The following is a 25,594-nucleotide window of genomic DNA, read 5'->3' as shown; positions in this document are numbered from 1 at the left end:
ATAGGTAAAGTCTTCTAGTGGCTGAATACGTCTCTTTAAGTAGTAATGTAGATGTTGCCATTCATAAAAGTAGGACTATTGCTAGAGGTAAGTAACACTGCTATGGAGCAACTGAGGCTGATTAAACAGTTGAAAGTGTTGTCGTAGTTTAATTTCTTAGAAATGAAATTCATTATAAGTCAAACTGCAATAGTGTGGCTCATCTAGTGTTTGTTTTATGTAGAAAACTTCTTAATTGTGAACCATCTTATTTTGGATCAAGATATGATTTTTCAGTTAGTAGAAATTAAGTTTGCCTTCTTATATCAATCTTGTTGACCTTTTTGATACTAATTATTTATTACTGAATTTCAGCAATATTTTTGGGTTCTTTCCGTTTGCCTTACGAAGAAATAAAAAATATAATTTTAGAGGTTGATGAAGAGAAGCTGAGTGAATCCTTGATTCAGGTATGTGAAAATATCTCTGGTTTTGTTGATAGCTTGTTGTCCGTGTAAAAATGCTGTAAAGGTGTAAAAATTCAAGAGTAAGAGTAGTGTAGAGTTTCCTGGATGTCAGCTATAAGGGTATCAGTTGTGTTTACTGTTTTGTTTATTTCACTTCTGCTTTTGAATATGCTCACATGTAGCCGTAAAACTGTCTTTAAAAGACACTGTTAACAAAAGTACTTTTGAATCTCTTGCTTTATAAAGTTTCCCTTTCAAAAGGAAAGCTCTGATAATTCTAGTTTTTCAGTTTCCAAGACAAGCATTTACTAGATTCAGGCTGGTGAATAATGAAGTTTCATCAGGCTTCTTGTGGAAACAACTCAGCTTGTCACTAATGATAGATGAAACTACCTGAATGTTTCAGGATACTGCTACAACCCGTCTGTAAATCAAACCTGCTCTCAAGCTGGTTTGGTCTTATTTTGAGCCCCAAACCTCTCAGCTGGAGAGAAGGAGGTATGGAATACAGCTTCTTTACATCCCTCTCTGATTTCCTCACAGTAGGAGGAGAGCAAGTGTGTACACTGCCCCTCGTGATCTCCTGGGAGTGACAGTGTAACAGAGAAACATGTAAACCTGGAACGGTATACAGATATGTGGCACACCAATGATACTGGTGTTGAATTGGTTTATTTTAATATCATACACAGATTCAGATTCTAGCTGACATACTGGGCCTCAGTTTGTTCTTTTGTCTTTCCCCATCTCCTGCTTGCACCTTTGTCCCATTCCCCCCTAAGGCTTTCTAAATTAATTTCTTCTTCCTTTCTTGGACCTGGAAAATGGTTATTCCAGGGATACTGGGCTGAAGTGGGTTGCCTGGTCCTTTCACAGTTATACAATTCATAACTTCTTCAAATTTTAAAATGAATGCTTTTTAATAAAATTGCTATGTTGCAAAACATACAGTGTAAATGAAATTTATCAAATTAAATTTGCTTGTCCTTCATCTGCAGTTTTTCTTGTGTCACCAAGGCCCTCCTACATTTCTGGAGTTTCGGTTTCTTGAGGCTCTAAAAGAAGGGCTGCTGTTTTCTCATAGACCTCGAACTCTTGAACTCAACATACTGTTAAATTTTCTCATAGTGTCATATTCTGAGACTTATACTACCTAATGTGTTTGGAACTATATATTTGTTATCCAAAATTCTCATTCATATTTTATTTGGGAAATTGTTGGGTTGTGGGGTTTTTGTGGGTTTTCTTTAGAGGAGGGTGGGGTGGATTGATATGGCATAATGTTTTTGGAAGTTCCCATTTGATGGGAAACTATTTCCAGTCTGACTTCAATAATGTGTTTGACTATGGTGTCCTGCCTCAGGCCATGTCAGAATGAAATTGATAAGCCTTTCTAATATATGTTTACATTGCTAAAAATACTGTCTTTGACCACTGAGTATGTTTTCTCACAGAAAGCTTCTGCACATGTTATGTAGTTATTTGGAAATAAGTCAGAAATTCTAAGTTTATGTTTATTGATCAGGGATATTGGATCATTTGATTGGGAAGCCTACAGGATTAGTAATATCAAAAATCAACAGAGAGGAAAAAACCTCACCTTGAATACCTTAAGTGCAGAATAGTTTCATATATTGGTGTAGTTATGTCTACAACAAATGTAGAGATATCTTGAGACCTAAATTAATAGAAATAGGATGTAATATGTTATGCTGAAGTGTAAGGTCATGATCTTACATGTTAATTGTAAAATGCTGGAAGCTAGTGTTGTAATGGTGGCTTATCAGTTGGAAATGATTGAGGATAACTAATAGGAAGTCTGTGCTCAACAGAACGCATGCATAGCCACCACTTTGGTATAGCTGTATATGGAGCAGCTAAGCCCTCACCCAGTCGCAACCACTTGCCCTGGCCTACTCGTCAGGGGTGGTGGGACCACCCCGGCTTATTTGCAGAATGAGAAACAGGGAAGGCCTTGAAGCTGCACAAGCTCTGTTCAATAGTATTAAAAACATTGGTGTGTTGTCAACACTGTTTTGGCCATAAGTCAAAACAGCACCATATGGGCTGTAGTGAAGAAAATTAACTTCATCCCAGCCAGACCCAGTACACCATAAAAAAGGCAAATGTGATCGCAAGGTGTATCGGGTCAAGTATTTCCAGTAGAGAGGATAATTATTATGCTTTTGAATAATGCACTTCAAAGACCTTATCTAAAATACTCGGTACGTTTCTCAAAAAAGGATTTAGAATGGAGAAGCTGAACTTAAAAACTACTTAAGATGATTGAGGGATGGAGAAACAGTCTACAGAAGGAAGCTGGAAAACATTGGCTTGATTAGATTAGCAATATAAATAGCTGAGAGGGGATATGACTACATTATAACCATACGGGGAGAAGAGTGATGTGCATAAGCGTTGGGGAGAAAAATGAAGTTGCATAAGTAAAAGGCAACGTTAACACCAGAATAAATGTATATGAATTCATCATGAATGCAACTATCTAGAAACTCAGCTGCTTATAATCTTCAAAAAACTGAGGCTTTGGAGATAGGTCTGCTTCTGAAGGGAATGGTGTGGCAGAGTTGCTTCTAATAGCAGGGACATTCAGCTGATAACCCAGAAGAGATTCCTCCTGTGTTTCTAAAGATACAAATGTATTGCGGTAAATGGGCTGTATCATCTACTTCATGTTCAGTCTGTTCTGGTTTATTCTTATTCTAATCTTCTGACTGAGTTACTAACTAATTTACCCATTTAACAGTTTTCAATACTACCGATTGGAAAAATTTTACGAAGCAAACCTTGCTTTCTTAAATGCTTAGCAAAACTTGTGCTTTATAAAAATGTACATGCAGAAACTGCTTTGTTCTAAGTATCCAAGTGGTGAAAGCTAAACGGGTATAGCATAATTGACCATATAGAAAAGTGCTTTTTCAGTTATGCTTCCCAAGTCCTCATTTCTTGCTGGTTTTCAAAGTTACGTTGTAATACTTGCTAAAATTAATTGCATTAATCAGTTGGAGTACATGGTAGACTATCTACTGTTGTAACTCTTCCTTGAGGAAGACAGTGTAGGAAAAAATATTCTCAATTCCCAGTGTGTCTTTGAGAGAGTAAGTTCTTGTAAACATGCAGTTGTCAAACACCATGTTCAGCAGAATTCAGGGCGTTGTGACAGTGAGTAGTGAGTGATAGTTTCAGCCTCTTAATGTCAGCCTTAGATTTCTACTTCTTTAATGCCTGCTTCATCAAGCCTGGCAGAGTGATCAGTAATCAAATGCTTCTAATGAACAAGTATATTGCAAGAGTGAGGGCAGGATTGGCATGTTCTAAAAATAAGACATCTGTACCTCTAATAGAACACGTTTTCTGTGATTAAGTTTTTTTGTGTCTGGAAAAAATAGTCTTCTGTAGTGCTGGTTGCTTTTCTGAGTTTAAAAGGCACATAACTTTTTGTGGTATCAGAGTCTTTTTGTGACGTAAACCTAAACAGTCATTATCTGTTCTCTGATAGTGTCAGTGTGCATGTCCTTTCTATTTTAACCACATCTTATGGAAACACATGGCAATGCACTCCTTCTGACAGGAGGGGAGGAGAACTTCTGTGCTAGTAACCTAACCAAGTTAAAGTCACATGTTCTGAAATGTTTTACTTCTATGACTAGTGTTGCAGAAAGTATCAAAAGATTTAATTTTTTTAGCTGTAACACATTACTTTATCTTCACTAAAATCTGTGTTGTCATTAAAATCCTATAGAATTGCAACTCCATAGATGCTTTATTGGAAGTAAACCTCTAAACCTGGTGGTTCTACCGTTTACTTAAGCAAGGTTCAAAGGGCAGCTTTATAATGTAGGAGCTTCTTGTTGAAGAACATGGACTTACCCCTTTTCACTTGAATATCCTGGGACCATCTGTGTTTGTGTAGAAGAAAAAATTATTTCTGTGTGAAGACATTTTTGGTTTTTCTTAGTTATTTGGTACAGGAATCGTTGCACTGTGGAGTTGGGTGAATCTCATGTTGATTTTTCAGAAGTTATTAATAACGGAAGTGCATTACTTCTTTGGCCTCTATATGCATTTTAAGTGTCTATAGATTATCCAGCATACAGGAACAGGTTGCCTCCTTTTGTTATGTGGTTAGGAAGTTGCCCCCTCCAAAATCTCCTAAGGGCCACAGTGGGAAAGGAGGAGGGATGCTGTGTTCACCTAGATCTGGAGGTATCTCTGCTTCTCTTCTATAGGTAAATGTCTCCAACTCCCTTTGATTTCTTCAGTGGCTAGTGCTTGCCCATAACTCAGTGCCCTTTGAAAGACCACGGAATACACTTGCTTCCAAGCTACTACAGTGTTTTGGATTCCATATCCAGTATCCAAAATATTACATTATTTTTGTTTCTTAATTTTTCTTGTCGTAAGTCTTTAATGTGAACAAAGGCGGTTAGCGGAGATTGGAAATGAAGTAAATGGCACCCTCTGTGTGGACAGCTGTAGTGTAAACATATCAGCTAATAATATTTTAATACACTTTGTTTTTTTGATTGTAAAGTTTATGAATCTTTTTGAACAAAAAAGGCCTATTGACTCATGCTTGCTTGCTTGAATGTAAATGTATACTTTTTTCCTTGAAGAGTTACATTATTGTTTTGTTTTCAACTAACATATATATCAAAATTTAAATACAATCTAAACTTTTACGGAGTATCTCTTAAAGTATTCTTTAGCCTTAATATAAATATTTTATACATTTAGCATGTCTGTATTTAGAGATGTTAAGATCATATAATCATACAATTTTCTTTGGGGACATGGGTAAGATATCAAGCAAGTTCTACTTTTTGCTGAGTTTCATTATATTTGCCATCTGTACAATTATGAGATGTTGCTTTTTTTTGTGTAAGGTGTTTTTAAGTGAAGTTCGTGCACAACTATTTTGAATGTCTAAAGTTTTTTGTTTTTTTAGGTAGTTATGCCTTGTTTTACACAGACCAGTTATTTCTTGATTAATATTTAATGAGCAAGATATAATCACAAGGGCAAAATAAGATTGTAGATGGAGTGTAATTCTTCAGGGTCTGACAGCAACAAGGAGTTTTGTCTAACTTTTTAATACTGAGAAGACATTCTTCAAATTAGAGACTGTAACAGAGGTGCTGATGTCTGTATTAAATAATTACTGATTTGATTTGATGTTTATATAGTGTTAAAGCTGTGTAAATAAAATAAGCTTCCCATAATTTCCTCATGCATTTCCATGTTGTGGTATTTTAAGTGTGTTATTTTAAGATCTCAGCTAGTTTAATACAACAAATTTAATATAATGCCTTGTTTGTTTTAGAACCTAGTGAAGAATCTTCCGGAGCAGACAGAACTCAATGCCTTAGCTGAATTAAAGGATGAATATAATGATCTTGCTGAGCCAGAACAATTTGGAGTTGTGGTATGTATTAGTGCAATAATTAACTGGAGAGTTCTATTTTGTCAAATAGATAAAAAAGAAAACTTTTAGGTTTAAATTATTTTGGTTAGTGTTTTTGCAAGTTTTACAGTAGGAAAAAGTTACCATCTATTTACATATTAGGTGTTTTTCTGGAAGAAATTATGGTATGCAATTAAGAGCAACAGGCACTCCTGTGCCAGACCAATCTTTTGTCTTACTGTCTTGTCTTGTATGTTTATTAAACAGTTACGGAGAACACTCTAGGTTCAAGTAGTTAAATTTCCAAGAGTTCATAAAAAACCCCATAAATGAATAGCATTGACAACTTTGATAAATTTATTCTGCTGTATCAAAAAATGTAAATACCTGAAAGAGTTAATATGCCCATAATATCTCATGTCAAGTTAAAAAAAAAAAAAAAAAAGAGGTGTAGTTTCATGTTAGAACTGTAATTGTAGATCATATTCTGTTGCTTTTGTTAGTGTTCAATACATATATCTATTCCGGAAGTAGGGTTATCAAGTCTTACGATGGCTAGAACCTGTCTCCAAAAGAAATTATAAAATTTGCATAAGTCACCCTAATATATGCTGGTAGTTAATTGTATGATACTTTCTGTTTCTGGTCTTCCAAAGACCTGATAGGTCCTTAGGCAAAGTAGTTCCTGTTTTCACTTCACTTTGTCAGTCTAAAAGATTATAATGATGGCTTCTGTAATGTGTTTAGAATTTCTCTCTAATTCCACAGGAGCTAGGTTTGTTCTTGCTGGATTTTTATGGTGTTATGTACATTAAAATGTATTAAAACAGAAATAGAGGTCTATTAAGAGGAAAGAGTGGAACAGCTTTTTACTAAAAAGCTCTGATTTGAGCATAATTTGGCTTCAGAAGTGTCTTTTGAGTGATTTTGGGGGATGGGGACACATTGGAACATAATTTGACCTAATGAGATTTTTGTAGAGGATTTAGAAAATGAAAGATATTAATGATGTCTTATGAAAAACTTTAGGCTATTGATTTTATTTTTTTAATAAAAGGCATAAAGTTGTGAAAATGTTTTATTTCAAAACAAAGATGAGGAATTTTGGTGGAAGTGTGATACATTGGTTAGTCTTATTGCAAGGTCTGCAGTAGTAAAACATTACTATCTATTCATTGATGAGTAACAATCTAAAAATCTCTACACATGTTTGGTACTTTTCTTGAAGGAATTATGGCATGCAGTATATTAAAATACAGTATAATATGTTCATATAATACCTTTTAGATGGAGATTAAAACTTATGGATATATATTATATGCATATATATTATATACATATATTCTATATTATGTTTTATATACATATATGTGTATGTATATAAAAAAAATCTGTTTGAAAGCACTGGATGAATACTTGGTTCCCTCTTTGTCATGTAACACACACTTTCAGAGTGACTAAAACAATGTGATGAAACAACAGTAGTACTTTCAGCCCTACAACAAGATGGGCTTGTGATCCCTGGGAAGGCAGGAAGGCCGGAACAATTGCCCTGTCTACTCTCTGCTTTCTGCTTGTTTTTGAAATGGCAATGAGCAAGGGATGCCAGGGAGTGGCTGATTTAATAAATGAATATTTCCTTATTTCCCTCCCACGTAAATAATGCCAAACAAGTGGGAAATTACTTAGATTTTGTGCCAGGAGAATATCTGAAATGTGTCTAAGGAAAACACAGAATGCAAGCAAACAAGGTGGAGGCATTAGGACAAATGAAGACTCTGATGTCTATGAATGCTATTCAGTTAACTATTTAAAATAAGCAAAGAAATTCAGGAAATTGTGCATAATGGCCTTGATTTAAAAGACTTTATAGATATTTCTCTGCTTTACTGCTGTAAGTTCCTTTATGTTTCACCCCTGATCTTTAGAACTTGGATCCTTTCCCAAGTCAATCCCTTCTCCTGCCACACATCGCCCTTTTATAAACATATGTACCTTGTCGCATCTGCTTCCGCATTTCTCCCCTATTCAGTTTTACTGCTTTCCTCTCTATAGCTTTTATATAAAGATATTTCTGGGTTAGTACACTGTTTATCTGCATCCTCCCATCATGCTGCTCTATGGTGGGTAGTAGTAAATTACCCTTCTGCTGAAGAAAGCTGTAACCGTGGCATTGCATTCAATATTCAGCAACCTTTGTGGTCAACAGTGTTTTCCTCATATACAGTCAGAATTTCCTGAGCGCCGTCTTGTATTTTGTTTCTTGTCCTATCAGCATGCACCTTCAAGAATCCTACAGTTCCATCTTCTCTTACCTTCCCTTTAGGCAGCAGCAGATAACAGAGTCAAGAGCAGCTATTCAGAAAAGAACAGGTCTCGTGGATTAACCCTGGTAGGCAGCTAAGCACTGCGTGGATGCTTACTCACTTTCCCCTCCCATCCCCAGTGGGGTGGGGGGAGAAGAAAGGAAGAGTGAAAGTGAGAAAACTGATGGGTTGAAATAAAAATAGTTCAAGAAGTGAATAAGTAGAAGAAGAAGAAAGAGGAAAAAAAAAAAGGCAAAGAAATAAAGGGAATCACTCACCATCTCCCATGTGTAGACTGATGTAGCGTCAGTTCCTGAGCAAATGATGGCTAACCTACCTAAACCCCCATCCTCCATGCTTTATTACTGAGCATGACGTTATATGGATGGGGTATCTCTTTTGTTAGTTTGGGTCATTTGGCTGGCTGTGTCCCATCCCAGCTTCTTGCACGCCCCCAGTCTATTCACTGGGTTGCGCAGAGTGAGAAGCGGAGAAGGCCTTGACGCTGTGCAAATGCTGTAAAGCAGTGAGGTGTTAACAGCACTGTCTTGGGCACAAGTCTGAAACACAGCACTCTACGGGCTGCTATGAAGAATAATTCACTCCATTCCAGCCAGACCCAGTAAAACAGGATTAGTCAAAGTTTATTCTGTTACTACCAAGGTTTGTGTGCTTTGCCTAGACTTGCATAGAAGCATATGGTTTTTAAGAACTGGGATAACTGTATCTGACCACTTACGCAGAGATGATGTGCTGGCTGGTTTTTTTGTAGATAAAATTATTTCCCCAGTTTCACCTCTGTGCAGAAGGTATTATGAGATAGATTCATTAATGTCTGCAACTTCATTAATCACCTAGTCTGAAATTTTGGCAGGTCATAGGACAGGCAGGATCAGGTTTTGAATTTTGCACTAATTTGGTTGTAGTTGACTAACGGCTTTTTCATTTTGGGTATATGCTGTTATGCTGCTGGAAATGAAAGACTGAAAATAAATTCAAGGTGTAATTATTATAGATACCAAAAGGCTCATCCAAGGCAGTGGAAATGTTTTTTGTAAAGTAAAGAAAACGTGCAAAAAAAGTTTATTTCGTTCTTTGCCACACATTTAGCTTCATCCTCATTGGATAAGTGTGAATTTGATAAGCGGAAGGGTGTAGCTGATACTCTAGTTTAACTGTTTGTGTATGAATTGTCTGCACAATGAGTGTAAATGTCAGTGTAAAACCTAAGTTTTCTGTCATCAAATGTGAAGTATTGAGATAGTAAAAAAAACCTTAAGGTTATGAGAACACTTGGAGAATGTTTTTGTTCTCATATTCGGAAGATTATTTCTTTCCAGATGACTACAGGTTAGAAGGAATAGTTCTTTTGCTTTGTCTTGATGTAGTGGTAAAACAGAAGTATTTAACGAAGTTGCCAATATGTAAGTAGTGTGTATTAAGTGTGCGTAGAGTGCTCCAGCGTGGGCTTCCCACGGGGTCACAGCCTCCTTCGGGCATCCCCCTGCTCTGGCGTGGGGTCCTCCCCGGGCTGCAGGTGGAGATCTGCTCCCCCGTGGACCTCCCTGGGCTGCAGGGGGACAGCCTGCCTCACCGTGGTCTTCCCCACGGGCTGCAGGGGAATCTCTGCTCTGGTGCCTGGAGCATCTCCTCCTCCTCCTTCACTGACCTGAGGGTCTGCAGGGTTGTTGCTTTCACATGTTGTCACTGCTGTCTTCGGCTGCAGGTTTTTTTCCCCTTCTTAAATCTCTTCTCCCAGAGGCACCACCACCATCGCTGACGGGCTCGGTCTTGGCCAGCAGCAGGTCTGTCTCGGAGCCGGCTGGCATTGGCTCTGTCGGACATGGGGGAAGCTTCTAGCAGCTTCTCACAGAAGCCACCCCTGCTACCAAAACCTTGCCATGCAGACCCAATACACAGTTCTTTTGAGGAATGACCAACTACAAAAAGTTGAGAAAGAATGTAAAAGTATTTAATGGAACATTAGTTAGAAAAAATTGCTTAATCAAACATCTCCAAATGGTGATGTTTGCCTTATGAAGGGACTAAGTTTCCCAAAGCTTGTTTGCTTATTGAACATTACCATCTGGTTTAATAAAAAAATACTACATTTCTTTATGGGTAGTGATTCTGTGTTCTTTTTAGAGGCCTCTAACTACATTAATACTACTAAAATGCTGGTTTTGCTTCCGATTTTGATTTAATTGAACAATGTGGAAGAAATGCAGCTAAACTTTTAAGCGCTTTACTTGACTGAAGTCCTTTTTTGCTATTTGTTGAATTAATTTCAGTGTTTTGCATTAATAATAATCTTAACCGTGATGTTAAGAAGAATATGTTTAGGAATAGAAGACAGAAAGGCTATCTTAAGTAATATTTAAAATGTGTACCCTTTATTTGTATGTAAATTTAGGTGTGTTAATTATTAAGAGATGTTAATGGGATAATCACTGCCCATCAAATTTAATAAAGGTTTGAATAAGTTGTTTAAAATTTATGTAGAAAAACCATACTTAGTAAATGATTAAGTTGTTAGAAGAGACCGATTAACTTAATATTTGGATGATATGTAAATGAAAATTAGAATTGCATTTTCATTTAGATGAAATGTTGAAAACCATTATATATTCATTAAATTAGTTATTGGAACTGTTTTTGGAGTTATATCCTGGGATCAAAAAAGGCAACACAACTTCATATAAAGAAAAGCTTGCATTGATGTATAAGTAGAGCAAGAAAAATAGATTAACTGAATCCATTGTATAACATTAAATAAGCTAGGCAGAATGTTCTCTGTTACTTAAACATAAAACTTGTGTTTAAGAGTTAATTCTTTTATGACATGGGAAGAGCTGCAACTTCAGCAGGGATACTGGCTTTTGGTTTCAGTGCCAGTTGAACATTTTAAATATTATAAAAGCATAAGTCTCATCTGTGCTATAAAGTGTGAGTACCAACCATTTCATGTCAACTCAGAGGACAGGCTGAAAAGAAAAATAAAATCTTTTGCAGTGTTAGTGGTATTTAAACTCAGAAAACTTTTCCCGCTTTTTAACCACTTTTTAAAAAGTGGCTAAAAAAAGTTGGTGGTTTTTTTTTTTTTTTAAATCTTGTGGTTGTTTTTTTTAACTTCAAAAAGTTTAGAAATTTTTACCCACTTTACCACCAATTGTGAGTTCTGAATTCAAGTTAAGAAGAGTATCACCACTTGTAAAAAGATTACCCCACAGTTACATGGTGCAAATTTTAGTTAATAACTACCTCTTCAGTGAACCAACAAAACAAGTGACTGGAACTAACCAGAGAATTCCCTTTCTGGTGTGTGTTCTGAAAAAGTGGGAGAGATTTTTTGCTGGCTTCTAGTGAATGCAAAACTTCCTTCAGCTGTTAAGAACTGGGTTATCAGTAATTTCATTGTTAATGCAAGAGGATAGGTTTTCCTGAGTAGTTGTAGAGAGTTGCAGATTCTCTGACCCTTTTTTTGCTGTATAACCAGGATTAGCTATCCTTCCTGGGAGGTAGATTAAGTGGGAAGACTTGTATAAGATCACTGCACCTGCATTGCTTTAGAGTCATTCAGTCACTTTAAATGATTTTATTTGCCACTTGTTTTGCCTCATTGTAATTTCTAGAGCTGCTGAAGAATTAATTTTTCTAGAACATTGCTAGGGAAAAAAAAAAAGGCAGCTTTATTATAGGTAAGAGGCTGAGTAAGTTGTCTTAGTAAGTTGACAAATTCGTATTATAAGAATGTCAGCTTTTTTACTTAGGAAGTGAGGCAAATTTAATTGTGCTTTTTGCCTTTCTCCAATAACCTTTGGTCCTAGTTTTAATACAGGGCTTGAGCATTAAATGATGATAATGAAGAGTAAAGAACTGAATCAAGAACTTGATTAGGTGGAGAATTCAGACAAGGACCTTTATGAAAGCCCAGAAGGGCAAATAATGACGTGCAGTCCGGTGCTTACAGTTGGCTGGAAAAGAAATATCCATTTTCTTGCTGCTTTAACTATTCGTGGTGGAAGCTAATGCTTGCTGTTACATGCACCTATTTGAATGTGTTATTTCTTATATGCCTTTGACACTAATTTTGTAGAATTATAAGCAATTTGACCTTTTTCTAAGTGAATATAATCTTTGCACATTACCTATTTTCAGAAGATTCCTCTAAGTTCAACATGTTTATCAGCCATTGAACATGTGTTTTTAGAAACATGCATACGAAAGAAAGCAGGGCAGGCTGGGGAAGGAGGAAATAAAATAGCATTTGTGGTCATCTTCTATTGATAAGAGCATAATGAATATAAAACTGTTTTGAATTCTAAGGAAACAACCTACTTGAAACAGCTGTTATGAAATTAAGGTACTTTTAAAATATTATGCAGATCAGCAAATGAAATTAAAACTTACTGCTGGTTTGGAAGTCAAACTACCTTGCAAAGCAAAAAAATGATCAGTGTTCCATGACACTTCACAGCATTAAAAAAAGAAAGTAAGTACAAATTGAATGAAGTGTTACAAAGGATTATTCTTCACAAATGTGTAAGTCACACTGTTCTGTTGGCTTATAGGTGTTTTGTTGGCCTCTTTTCAGGATCTAAAGCTTTTGACAACTTTTTTCTGTGCCATTTTCAGTAAAAACAGTAATTGGAGATTGTTCTACAAAAGTTAAAGCAAATTATGTGATCAATTTTGATTTCCATCTACTGCAGCTCAGTGAAGGTAAATCCTTTCGAGGCAGATGTTTTCAGTATGATATTTTGGAAATACAGAATGATTAGAAGAATAATGTTTCAAGACTTTGCATGATGCTGGCTTATAAAGACTCACAGAGAAATTTGTGACAATGGAGAAGTATAAAAAAAAATCGCAAGTTATGCTGAAATGCTGCTTTTCTGATCCTTTCCTTTTCCTTGTTCCTGTCTGATCATATGAATTGTTTGAGACCATCTGGAGTGCCTTCGTATTTATATTCATTTTGGTATGAATTCATCATTATTCAGGCCACACAAGTCTTTCCTGTGAAAGTTGTTGCCGCCGTTTCTGGTAGCGGGGTCTGGTAGATAATACCAGTAGAAAAATTGTGGTTCCTCAAAGAACCATGGTAAACCTTTGGGCAACAGAGACATGATCACATAAAAATCTTTCTGTTTTGCTAGTCAAGATCTGTGATTTGTCACATAACAAAGCTCTTCTTTCAGGGGGCACAAAATGCTTCAGGAACACCACTGATAATGAGTACATTGGGGGGGGAGATCATTTTGTATTCTGCTAATTAAAATTAGGAGTTAGATTTGGAAGGTAATCATTCTTACATTTAAACGAAAATTTTCAAGTGGTTTAAAAATTCTCAGTACGTATTTTTCTTTTAAATTTAAATATCTCTTGTGAGTTACAGTCTGCTGCTAAGGAGGAGGAAATATTACTGATCACTTGTGCAAAATATGAAAGACATGGACATATTTTGGTAGCTAGTCTAATGAAATTGGTCTTGGGGATTTAAACTAATGAATCACTGTTTTAGATACTTTTCAGTATCTCTGTCATTTACCATGTTAGAACATTGTGATTTATAACCGCCAATCTTTTTGTCAGATCAGGAAGCAATTAGTCCTATATTATGTCTGAAATATAAAGGTGATAGTATCTTGGGCAATAGTGTTACAAAATTTGTTTAAAAGGACAAGAAGACAAGGGGTTGAAAAGCAGGCAGTACATTGCGTATGCAGTATGATGTCATGGGATCAGAACTGAAAGGGTATACCAGAAGTATATCCTTACTTTAGTAGCTAGGTACATTGCTTTTTATATAGAACTTACTGTCATGAATTTCAGCCAAACCTCTTTCTCTACCTTCTGAATCTGATTATGCTTTGGGATACACAGATTGGGGCTTGTTGATGGTGTGAACTTGAAAAGTCTTAGGATCAAATATATACCGTAGTGTATCTTTAAAATACCTTTGACCTTATTTGGTAACTATCAATACTGGTAGAATTAATATTATTTATTTTATAACTTGCTGTAAATGCAGATAATAACTGAACAAAAACCAGTTTGGGTTTCTTTTTAATTAAAACCTGCAAAAATAAACACCTTGTTAGATGTACCACTGATGTCATCTGTAAATATCACAATTAACAGCTCCCGTCAGTACAATGGCAGAAAATATTTCATGAACAATAGTACTAATGTGACCTGGCTTTATACAAATATTTGACTAGCGAAGCTTGACCTTCTGTGTCTGAAACTCACTTAGATATTCCCATGTCCTTCCACAAGGGTCCCTAAGAACTCATTGTGTCTCTCCCCTGTTGCTCTCCCAGTGACCAAGAGCAAGTTGAGAGCTATGTGTCAGCTCAGTAAGAGAGTCTGAAAATGGAAAGTATAATTCTTTAGCTTGAGCAGAATGAGGTGTAACTGGGTTTGTGCTGGTATCAGCACACACGCTTGAGAGATTGTTATTGTACCATTTCTGAGGGAAGAAAACCGGAGAAGCTTAGTTTTAGGAAATTGGTGAATACCAGAGTTCAAGGGTAACTTCACTGGAGGTGTGATGAAGTGTTTGCCATGTGTACCTTCAGGCTGATCTTTGGTTCTTCTTAACTGGCAGAATTGGTTTTACATTTCCTTTGCTGGGAGGAAGGGTTTTTTGGCAGTGTGCATTTATTGCCAGTGAGTTTAGAATTGATGAGTTAGATGGTTTGGTAGCACAGAGCATATTCTTATTTTCAATATGTTGCTTCACTGAATTTTTTCAGGCAAAGTGTATAATTTGGGGAAAAATACCAGTGGGTAGGTATGGATTCCTGGAAATACAAGATAGGCAATGAAAACATACAGAAACTGTAGTCTTGCTGGCTGCACAATATTGTTTTTTTAATATAAGCTGTTTTGCATAAATAAGAACTTTTGTTTTTTATGTTCTGATTTAATGTTTCTTATTTTGTAGATGAGTTCAGTGAAAATGTTGCGATCACGTCTCAATGGGATCCTTTTCAGGCTTATGTTTGATGAGCACGTAAACAATATCAAACCTGATATTATGGCTGTTACACTGGCTTGTGAAGAGCTGAAGAAGAGTGAAAGCTTTAGTAAACTATTAGAGTTAGTGCTGTTCCTTGGAAACTACATGAACTCTGGCTCCAGAAATGCACAGTCTCTTGGTTTTAACATCAGTTTTCTTTGCAAGGTAAGACGAAGCTATAAAACTCTTAAGTGCAGATTCATGAAACTCGTGACACATGAGAAAGTACCCTACACAGGGAAAAACATTCAATCAATGTAGTTTACTGACTGCACCTCTGTTTTTAATAATGGATAGACAAATACTTTCTGGAGTATACAAGTGTACTCTTTCTGGAGTATGCAAGTAGAACAGCTTTTTTGATCTGAATTTGTTCAACTATCATCTTGTCAATAGAGTATATGTAGAATTCAGAATACATTAAATAGCTCTAGCTACTTGTCTTTCTTCCCATCTTCTCCCCAGCTATCCCTCAAGCAGTGTTACAGAAATAGGTATTTGGGATTAAAGATGAATATTGTTAAAGTAAGTTTAACTTCGATTGTGGTGGCAAAATATGGGATGCAACAAGAACTTCAGAACCTGTAGCAGTCAGAATTTAATGTGCGGTGCTTGTTTATTTATATGGTAAAATGTGTGTAAGGCATTGATCTGGACTTGACCATTTCAGTTTGTAAAGTACCTCTGAAAGTATCTTAAAAATAAAGAGATGCAACATTTGTAAACAGATGGAAAAAAAAAAGAAAGCTAGCATAAGTCTTGCAGATGAATTTTTCAGTTATTTTTTGTTTGGTCTAATCAGAGGATCCAGGTTTCAAGTCCCTTTTTGGGGCACCATGAGGAAATCTGATGTGTACCTCAAGGAGATTTAACCTTGAGGGGAAAATAATACTTCAAATGCACAGCAAGTTTAATCTGACATATTTCACTAGAGAAAGAGTGTTTGCTGTAGTTTAATGCAAAGATGTTGCTAACTTCTGATAAAATAAAAACCATCACCTGAGAAAAACTTTCATTCTTTAGTAGCTTTTTTTAAAAGAGAGGCCAGGTTGAAGGATTTTTTCCATAGCTCTAGTGCTGCATTTTCTTCTTGGTAGTAGTGGAATCTGAAGGGAAATTAATGTTTTCAGTAGAAAACTACTTGTTAATGAGGGGGAGGGGAAATGATGACTGTGCATGAATGGTGCTCTAGCATAGCATAGATTTGAGAAGGTATTCTTGCATTCCAGGTGATAGATTTATGAATTGCTGTCAATGCAAATCCCCCAGATGTTGACAGAGCTAATGTAGATTGAGTAATCCTGCAAATTGTTCTCTACTGAACTGAGTAATTGCTGAAGCATAGCTATTTGTGCTTACGGTTAAATTCCATTTAAAATAACTGAGACAAAAATCTATGACTATTTAATTCAACCTTGCCCTCAAACAAAATAATTTGTTAACTTTTTTTTCTTTTCAAGATAGATACTTGAGGGAAGTGTTCTCCCCTCCTCCCCGTGAGATTTAGAGAAAATACTTAAACGTTTATTCTCTGTAGTGAAATGTGGACTGTGCTAGGTATATTTTGTTATAAGGGGATGTCTAAAATTAAAATAATCACAAAGACAGTGATGGTTGTTGGAGCAAAAAAGGTGGTCTTACCAAAATCTAGATACGAAATTGTATCATTAATAGCTCTATATATTAATTAAACCTTGTGAATTATCATTCTTAAGTTCCAACTTGGAACAAGTCACTTAAGTTAACGGAAATGTAGATAAGCTTCTCTAGTCAGAGTAACATGTGCATTGTCTGCAATTTAAATTTGTTGTTTATTACTCGAGTTAAAAGAGATCTTCTGCTATGTAAACCTCCATTTTTCATTGTTTTATGTATTTGCCATTCTAATTTGAAATAGATTAGTATAATAATGTGCTTTTGCAAGAGTTATTTTTTCTTAAGTGGTTTTGTACCTGAACTTATGCTTTAGTATCATATTTAGAGAAGTAACCTTCTACTCCATTGATGTTTAACTTCATAAATAAGAGGTGTTTACACAGTATTCGCAATGGATTTTTTTCTTTTAATTGCTCTAAGAATCCAAATTTATATTTGGGTAATGACTCTTTTTTTTTTTTTTTTTTTTAATGCATTGATTATTTTCAACTGATAATTGCATTTGGTTTCTTTGTTTAATAGCTTTCAAATTCTGCCTTCCTGTTTTCCACCCAAAATAGTAAGATGGCTTTATTGGCGCTGTGCTATTAACTAAGACTGCAGTCTGGAAGGCCTTTATTAACTGTTGTGAATAGTACAAAATATTAAACTGTATCAGATGGTAGTATCTTTTATAAGCACTGGGTTTAATATCTGTCTACAGCCATTTACAGCTTTATTACATTATTCAAACAGTCTCAAAATTTACGATTGTTAGTCAATAATTGGCCTTCACTGTGAAAATGAAAACTTCTGTATGTGTAAGCATGGTAGGGTGAGTGTATTGTCCTGTTTACTGAAATCTTGCTTTGAATTAAAATTTCTAATTTATATTTCTTGGCTGAAGAACACAGTAAGAGAAATAAGTAACAGCAAGAACAAGGTTAGCAGTCTGTTTGCCAGTGTCATGTGGCTTACATGTTTTTGCTCTGTGGGGCATCTGTATGCTACTAAATTTTGAAGGATGTGTGAACATTGAAAGATTATTTTAATTATTTTTTTTAATTTTTTTTTGGTGTGTGGTGGCCATTTGAGAAGGCAGTGTTACTATATTAGAGGTCTTCCTTGAATAATTTTCAGGTGTTTTCATTTCTTTTCCCATGGAATGTATTTCAGTCTTCGAGCTTGTCTAGAACAATTTGGGAGCCTTTATTTTGCATTTTGATAGAATACTTGTAGAGCATAAAAATTACTAACTTATTTTAATATTTTGTGAAATATTTTGTGCCTCATCTATTTTTATGTATGGAACCATGACGAGCAATAGGATGCTGCAATTTAGAAGTCCCCCTTCCATAATGTCAGGTACATTGTTAGAGTAGAGGTCAGATATAATGTGCCAAAGAAACTTTGTCCTAATTTTTGTTTATTTGCCATGACACCTGCTACTTATTTTAATTTTTCTTAACAGCTTTAGAATGAGGAGAAGAATTTCTTACCAGTTTGAAACATTACTTGCCTAAAGTAAGAACTGCTTCAACAGGAGTTTTACAATCAAACAAGACCATCTGGTTTTATGTTTTAAAATGATGGTCATTTCTTTGTCTAATTTTTTTTACTTTTTTTGGTGACTCTCCCTGTAAGATACTTGATGGGACAAAGTAAGATATAAGTTAAACGACAGTATTATCCTCTGAATATTAGTATTTTGGAAGGATTTCACCTGTTATGTGAAGAGAATTTATAATGAATCTAGCTAACTGTGACTCATATGTTAGTTTTTAGCAGTTCTTTACTGGTTAATGTTTTGCCCAAAGACAAGGATTTAAGTCTCGGATAAAATAACCAGAAAACATATTAGGATAAGGGGAAACAAACCAGTGGATAATTCAATCAATGGTTTTTAAAGGCTTGATGTTTGTAAGTTTTTAGTTTGTGGTTTGTTTTTTTGGTTAGTTTTTTGTTTGTTTTCTTTTTTTCTTTCTTAGACCAGTAATTTATACTATCTTTAATGTCAGTGGACTTTCTGCCCATCATAAGAGAGCTTTTAATTTTTTTAAATTTTTTTTTAGCCAGCTGTCAGCAGGGTAGTACACATGTCTATGTGTACGCATTTCTGCGTGCAGAATACACATAGAGTTGTTTTACTGATGAGGTATCCTAAGGTGATGAATTTACTTTTCAATAAAACCCAATTTTCGTATCGATTTGTTTTTGGTCATCCTTGAAGAATCTTAGAATTAATTGTCTGTTTAGTAGATGTAGTACTTACATTCTATGATCTGAAAAAAATAGAAGAAAAAAGGCAGGTATTGATCTGGGATAAATGTTTGGGTTTATAAAATAAATGTTCTTAAAACAGAGCTCGTCATTTTGTACACAGAAGTCTGTTACTGTGTAACAACCATTATTGAAACATGATAAAGAAATTAAAGAAAAGAAAGCATGAATTCAAACCTTTCTGGTCATAGCTAAAAAGCTAATGCCTGTAGAGTAATTGCAAATCCTTAAAAACAGATTATCTTTCTGGATGTTATATTGCAGCGTATGATGTTATTGAAGAAAGAAATGATTTGTAAACAACCTTTGGCAGAAGGCAGAGAACTTAATTTTGTTCAAATAAGAGAGATCGACATTAGAATTCATGCGCTGTCTCAAGACTGGCAAGCAGTGACAGCTATTCTGATGTATGCACTAGCGCATTCATGATTGCTTAAGTGTTAAGTGCTCTGTGAAAATATAAATATGGCAGAAAGAGTGGTAAACTTCAGGGGGGCTGCTGTAGTAATTCACTGAAGGTAAATCTTTTTACCTGTTGCTGCATTTGATTACTATGTATGAATGATCCAACTGCTATTCTGAACCCCTGTTGCAGCAGTTACTATCTCTTATCAAGGACAGGAGAACCCTCATAGTTTTATAAAGTTATGCTAGACAAATTTAAATGAAAGAAAAGAGGTTTGCTTTAAGCATATGCAGGGTACAATGTCTGTTCTTTCTGTGGTGAATTAATGTAAAGACTAGCAGCAAGCATGCCTCTGTTTTAATAAAGCTTTTGTAGTATTTTAGCTGGATCGATGTGTGTTTTATATAATAAGCAATATTATGTTACTTCTTGTCCATACTGCAAATAGTACAGGACAAGCTGTTTATCTAGTTTGAATATTACCGACTAGTATATATTTATTAATTGTCTACCAGCCCCTTTTCTATTAAGGTGTGAAAAATTTCTAGGATATGAAAAGTTATATGATCTCATAAAAATCAACAGAAAGTTGCGTTTTTTTAATAGCTATAACAATCAAATATCACTCTACTGGTAGTTAAAACATACATAAGTTTTTCCTTATGTTGGCTGTCACTTTTAACCTTCACACCTGAAAACTTAATACAAAAGTTCCTGTTTTAAAAAAAAAAAAAAAAAAAAAGGCAAATTCTGAAAGTGGGTTATGGTGTGATTTGCATGTTTTAAATGCTTTACCAAGATACTACCTGTAAAGGGAGATTTTTTTTATATTGATGTTATTTCTGAGCTACAGACCTAAACATTGTATTCTGTATATTACTTGATTTGAATGGGTGCACTGTGAGTATATGTTCTGTGCATATTAGTCTTTAGTCCTTTCCCAATGAATCTGATAGTATTGACCACTTGAATTGATGCTTCAACATTCAGCTGGAAGCTGCTTTGTGTTGGCTACACTTATCTAGTGATTTTTTTAATTTTTTTTTTTTACTAAATGTGTTATTCCCAAATTCTGATTCTCTCAGATAAAAACTGACCATAGAATCAAAACCTGTAACTGAAATTTTTCACACTACAGTGTTAGTGTCATCTTTAAAAATAAATAAATTGGAACACCTTAAGTCAGTGACATGCATTGTTAATGTTTTGCAAATGCCATATATACAGACACTGCTCTGTAAAAGCTTTTATGTTCCAGTGTGTTAACACTACTAAAGGTGTAGGAGTAAAGCAATTACTTGTATTCCAAATGGTGAAATTCATTACTGTTGGTGAGTTTTGTTGGTTTACTGAGTCTCGGGGAACTATCATGATTTCTCTAATATGGTAATGCTTTGAGAATTAAAAGGATGAAATACAGAAGGCATAATGGAAAACCATTTCAAAGGCAGGGATTTTTAGGATTCACAAACTTGTGTTCCAATACATGTATGTATTAGGTGGGAAGCAAAATCCTTTTTTTTTTAACCCATTGTATTTGGTTTTGTTTTTAACATACCTAGGTCACTAGCAAGGAAATTCTGGCTACTTCTAAAGATATGACCCTTTGTACAGTCCACCTTTTCCTTTTGCACTGATTTAAGTCCATATGTAACTGGATTCGTGAGGCTGGAACACTTAGGACTGTGAAACGGGTGTCATTTTTCCTTTTTTGCTCCCATATTAACCCATAATATCACTTGGAATTTACAACCCATAGAACATTTCATTGAAGTATGTGTTTTTGTTTGAGTTGTCTGTTAAGATGTATTTAAGAGCCACCATACTTGAAAAACAAAAAAATTTTAATCATTCTTTACTGTAAATCTTAGCTTCAATTATCATCTGTGAAAGTAATGAGTAAAAGTACAAGTAATGAAAAGAAGGGGGAAAAAATATTGATTTTTTTTTCCATGTTTTGCTCTTAGTCTGCTAATCCAAATAAGACATTTCTTTAGTTGAAAAGACATTGACTAAATGTCAGCTGCCTGAGTTGTTTTTTTAAATAGCAGTCTTTTGATGAGAAACTAGATATTTAGTCTTGATTTTCTGTTTATTAACCTTTTAACGTAGCAGAGGCCATAAGTGTTTTTGTTTGTAAATCTAGCATTTTAAACTTGACCTTTCCCAGAGCTCTTGCTTATAAAAGGACAGTTTAGCTTTATGCTGAAGGAAAATAATGGTGTCGTAAAGTTGATTTTTGTATTTAACGCGGTGATATTGTGATGTGCTGCATGCAAAGTCCTGCACTTGGGACAGGCTTAAACTGCTGCAAAGGTGTTGTCTTGAGAGCAGGAAGCAACTCTGCAGAAAACCTGGAGTCTGTCCTAGTGCAAAACCACCAGTCAGTAGTGTGCCCTGGCAATAATGAAGGCTAGCAGCATCCCTGGCTTTGTTGATAGGGGCATAGTCAAGAGATCACAGGTAGTGAATTTTTTTGCTGTTAACTCAAAACTTGCTGGGTTGCATCTGGAACACGGTGTTCAATATTCTGTAGAAAAAAAATCTTTTTTTGTTAATAAACTTGAGTGAAAGACCACCAAGCTGGTCAGGGGCTGGAGCACTGAGGAAAGGCTGATGGAACCGGGCTGGTCCAGCCCAGAGAAACAAAGGTTTTGTGGGGTGGGGGGAACCTGTAGCAACCTTCCAATAATACCAGGTAAGTTACTGTGAAGGTGGAAACAAGCTTTTTAGCAAAGGGTACAGCAAAAGAATGAGAGAGAGGTCATCAATTGAAACTAGGGACACTTTAACTGGATATGAGAAAAACAAATTTCACTTTCTGAAAAGATGGCTTTTAAATTCAAAATACCCAGAACTGTCTTCTCCATAGAGTAAAAAATGTTAAATTCTACCCAAGAGTAAAAAGGGATAGGAGACAAAAATACAAGTGTACTCTGTGAATACAAAGTATGTAAAGACACAGCCATGCTGTTGTTAGCATTCCAGTTCCTGTCTTTCATTTCTATTTTTATATTTAAATAATATCTGCTAAACTACACTCAAAACCCACCTAGTTTCCCTATCTCCTCATTATATTAGTAGGCTTAGAACTTGATTTTTAAAGTATATATTGATTCTAAAGATCAGAGCTACATGTTACCCATTGTGTCTCTCAGCTTTTGAAATCATGGATGAATGTAGCTGAGATGTGTTTCTCAACTGGGCCCAAGAAGTGAATTTGATGCAGTTGTTTATGATCTGGATGACTGTTTACTACAGGTTTTAAACAACTCAGCAGGTGCTAATATTAACTCATGTTAATATGATATTACTGTTAGTGACAAAACATGTTTCTGTTGTAATCTGAAGGCAAAATAATTTTGTTTATTTAGAAAAAAAAAATGCTTTAGCCACTTGATGATGTCAGAGAGATCAAAGACTCTAAATCTCTCAGTTCTTGTTCACAGACAAATTGGAATGCAATTTCTTTTTACCGTGCAGATGTTTAGCCACTAAATCTACAATTTTTTCAAGTTGGAAAAACTTCTATATATGTAACACATTAAAACCTTTTAACTGCATACCATTACTGAGCATTGTTTAGTCTTTAATCACTGAATCGATATGAATTAAATTGCTTTCTTAATTGCCTAAATACCTTATATTTTTAAAAGCCTGTTTTTCGACTGCACTCATTTATTCTTAACAGGGTAATCCTTAAAGCTGAAAGGCCTGTATTAAATTGAACATCGATGGCAAGCCTGTCACGAGGATTATAGAATTAGAACTTCTAGTGATTTAGAGAATGAGAAAACAAATAGGAGATTTTACACACACATTTATGTATTCTTCTTAAATAAATCCTTGATTTCATTTGTTGTGTATGTTGTAGCTTCTGTATAAGAACTGTACTAGATGAGTTAGTAAAATGTGGTTTAAAAAAATCTTTACAGGTATACTTGTGATACTAATTCTCTATAAGAAGTGAAGTACACTCATCTCAAACTCTTGCATACACCTACTTTCTCTGTTGCCTTTGTAAATAAGGGGTAATGTCTACTTCCACTAAATCTTCAGTCAACTCAGACATTCATTCTTTATGTTTGCATAAAAATGGAGAAACTAAATTTGGACTTAAATTCATTTTCTCATTCTCTTAAGTTCATGATGTTCCTTTGCATATACACATGCGCTCTGCCATGGGATTTAGCCACATGTATCTATGTTTACTTGGAAATTTGCCACTAGCCTTGTATTTTTAAGTTATTTCAGAATTATTTTTTAAAAACTATAAACTGATTCTAGCAGTTAATGCACTTAGGTTAATGGAGAACAGAGGGTCTTATAACCTTCAAGAAGACTAGTTTATTGCAGACCACTGAAAATCGCCTCTGTCATTGAGAGGATAGTGAAAATACGCAACTACCTATTTCTTCACACTGTGCACAATTTTCATGCAGCTTTTCATAAGTAAGACTGGATGTACTATATTTCCTTTACCGGCAGTTAGGATTACCTTTGCTTTTCTGTTGTCATTTTGTATTCCAGTAAGGTGGACTGCATTCATTTCGTGTGCCTGTATAGAATTTGTGTGAAAGTCTTTAGGATAGAGAAGTATGCTTTAGATTTTGCTGGAATAAAAAATTATGGATATATGACAAGGAGTTTCTTTAACTTGACTGGTAAAAGAGCAAATTCTGGCTTTTAGCATGCTGTCCAGCTATGCAGCATTTCAGAGGGATTCCTTTAGAAATCTGGCAGTGGGGAGCATTGAAGGAATGAAATACATTCTGTTCTGTTTAATCTCTGTTCACAGCTATTTTTTTTTTTAATCACAGCGAGTGTTCTGAACTGGCATTGCTAAAATCTCAGAACTTTAAGGGTCTGTCTTCAGGTTTTGTTCTCAGCATAATTAATTATTCTTTAAAAAATATAGTATGGGGATAGGTTCCCTTTGTAGTCTTAAAATATAAAGAATTGGAGAAATTTCATTTTTTCAAAAATTTATTTCATTTGCAGGCAACAAGTGTAGGTAACTTTTTGTTAATGAGTTTACATCTGCAATATTCACTTTTATTTAAACATTTTACTAAAAAAAAAAAAGTAATTTTTTTCCCCCTCTTTTTCTCCTGTGTTCACTTTCTAGATTCGAGATACTAAATCATCAGATCAGAAAACAACCCTATTGCATTTTCTGGCAGAAATCTGTGAGGAGAATTACCGGGACATCTTAAAATTTCCAGAAGAATTGCAACATGTTGAGAGTGCAAGTAAAGGTAAGCAAATAGATAAAGCACCTAAAGGTAATAGCTGTTTGCTTTGACATTAAATGCTTCCAACGTTTCATTTTAGATTGTAGGATTATGTAACCTGTAAGCATTGATAATCCATGTGGATTTTGCTTTTCTGGTATTTATTGACCTGAGAAAAAGCGAGGAAGGGAAAAACAGTAATGAAGTAGCTTTTCTTGTGAAGTAGGCTGTGGAAATAATACAGCATATTTCAGTGAAGTACTTAAAAAATAAAATCACATATCGGAAGCCGTGTAAGCAGTGTAATGATGATGTTTAGTTTACCATAAAGCCTTTGAAGTCTTGTTGCTTGAGAGTGAACACCGGTGTGTGCATGCGTGCATATGTGTATGCACACAGTATGTGTCTCATCTTAACACTTGATTTAACACCTGAATAGAGAATAACAAATATGCTTTCTAAAGATCCCAGACTGTATATGCAATATGTAGTTTAATTAAACTGTACAGTCAATGGTTAATACTGATTTTATTCTTGGTCAGTCAGCAGTATAGCTTGGTGAATGTGGTAGAAAAGAATTCATTTGTTGGATGTCTTTCAGTGTGAAATATGCTGTGTTGCTGGGTGCACTTGTTGCTTAACTATTGAAAGTGAAGGCTATGTTATAGCGCTTCATGAAGATAAAGCAAACCGTTTTACTTTGACTAGTCTTTACTGATTCATCCGAAGATAAATACTTGGGGTAGCACAAGAGTATGAAGGGAAAGAGAGGGGAAAAGGAGTTGGATATACTTTTCTGCTAGCTCTATCCAGGTTTTCTCTTGAAAACTTGTCTCCT

General features: G+C 35.1%; 1 protein-coding gene across 8 annotated transcripts in view; it reads left to right on the top strand.

The window, feature by feature from the left end:
- Positions 1–25,594, top strand: part of DIAPH2 (diaphanous related formin 2) — a 266,450-nt gene that overhangs the window by 92,578 nt on the left and 148,278 nt on the right. For all 8 annotated transcript variants that reach the window (XM_069811506.1, XM_069811508.1, XM_069811507.1 and 5 more), the window contains 4 exons: positions 355–449; positions 5,788–5,889; positions 15,127–15,366; positions 24,651–24,780. In XM_069811506.1, coding sequence (XP_069667607.1) covers positions 355–449; positions 5,788–5,889; positions 15,127–15,366; positions 24,651–24,780 — 567 coding nt within the window. The remainder of the gene's footprint in view (positions 1–354; positions 450–5,787; positions 5,890–15,126; positions 15,367–24,650; positions 24,781–25,594) is intronic.

Source organism: Haliaeetus albicilla, chromosome 23 (genome assembly GCF_947461875.1).
Source record: "Haliaeetus albicilla chromosome 23, bHalAlb1.1, whole genome shotgun sequence".
Taxonomy (NCBI): domain Eukaryota; kingdom Metazoa; phylum Chordata; class Aves; order Accipitriformes; family Accipitridae; genus Haliaeetus; species Haliaeetus albicilla.
The sequence above is the reverse complement of the archived record's forward strand: the minus strand, read 5'-3'. Positions and strand labels throughout refer to the sequence as shown.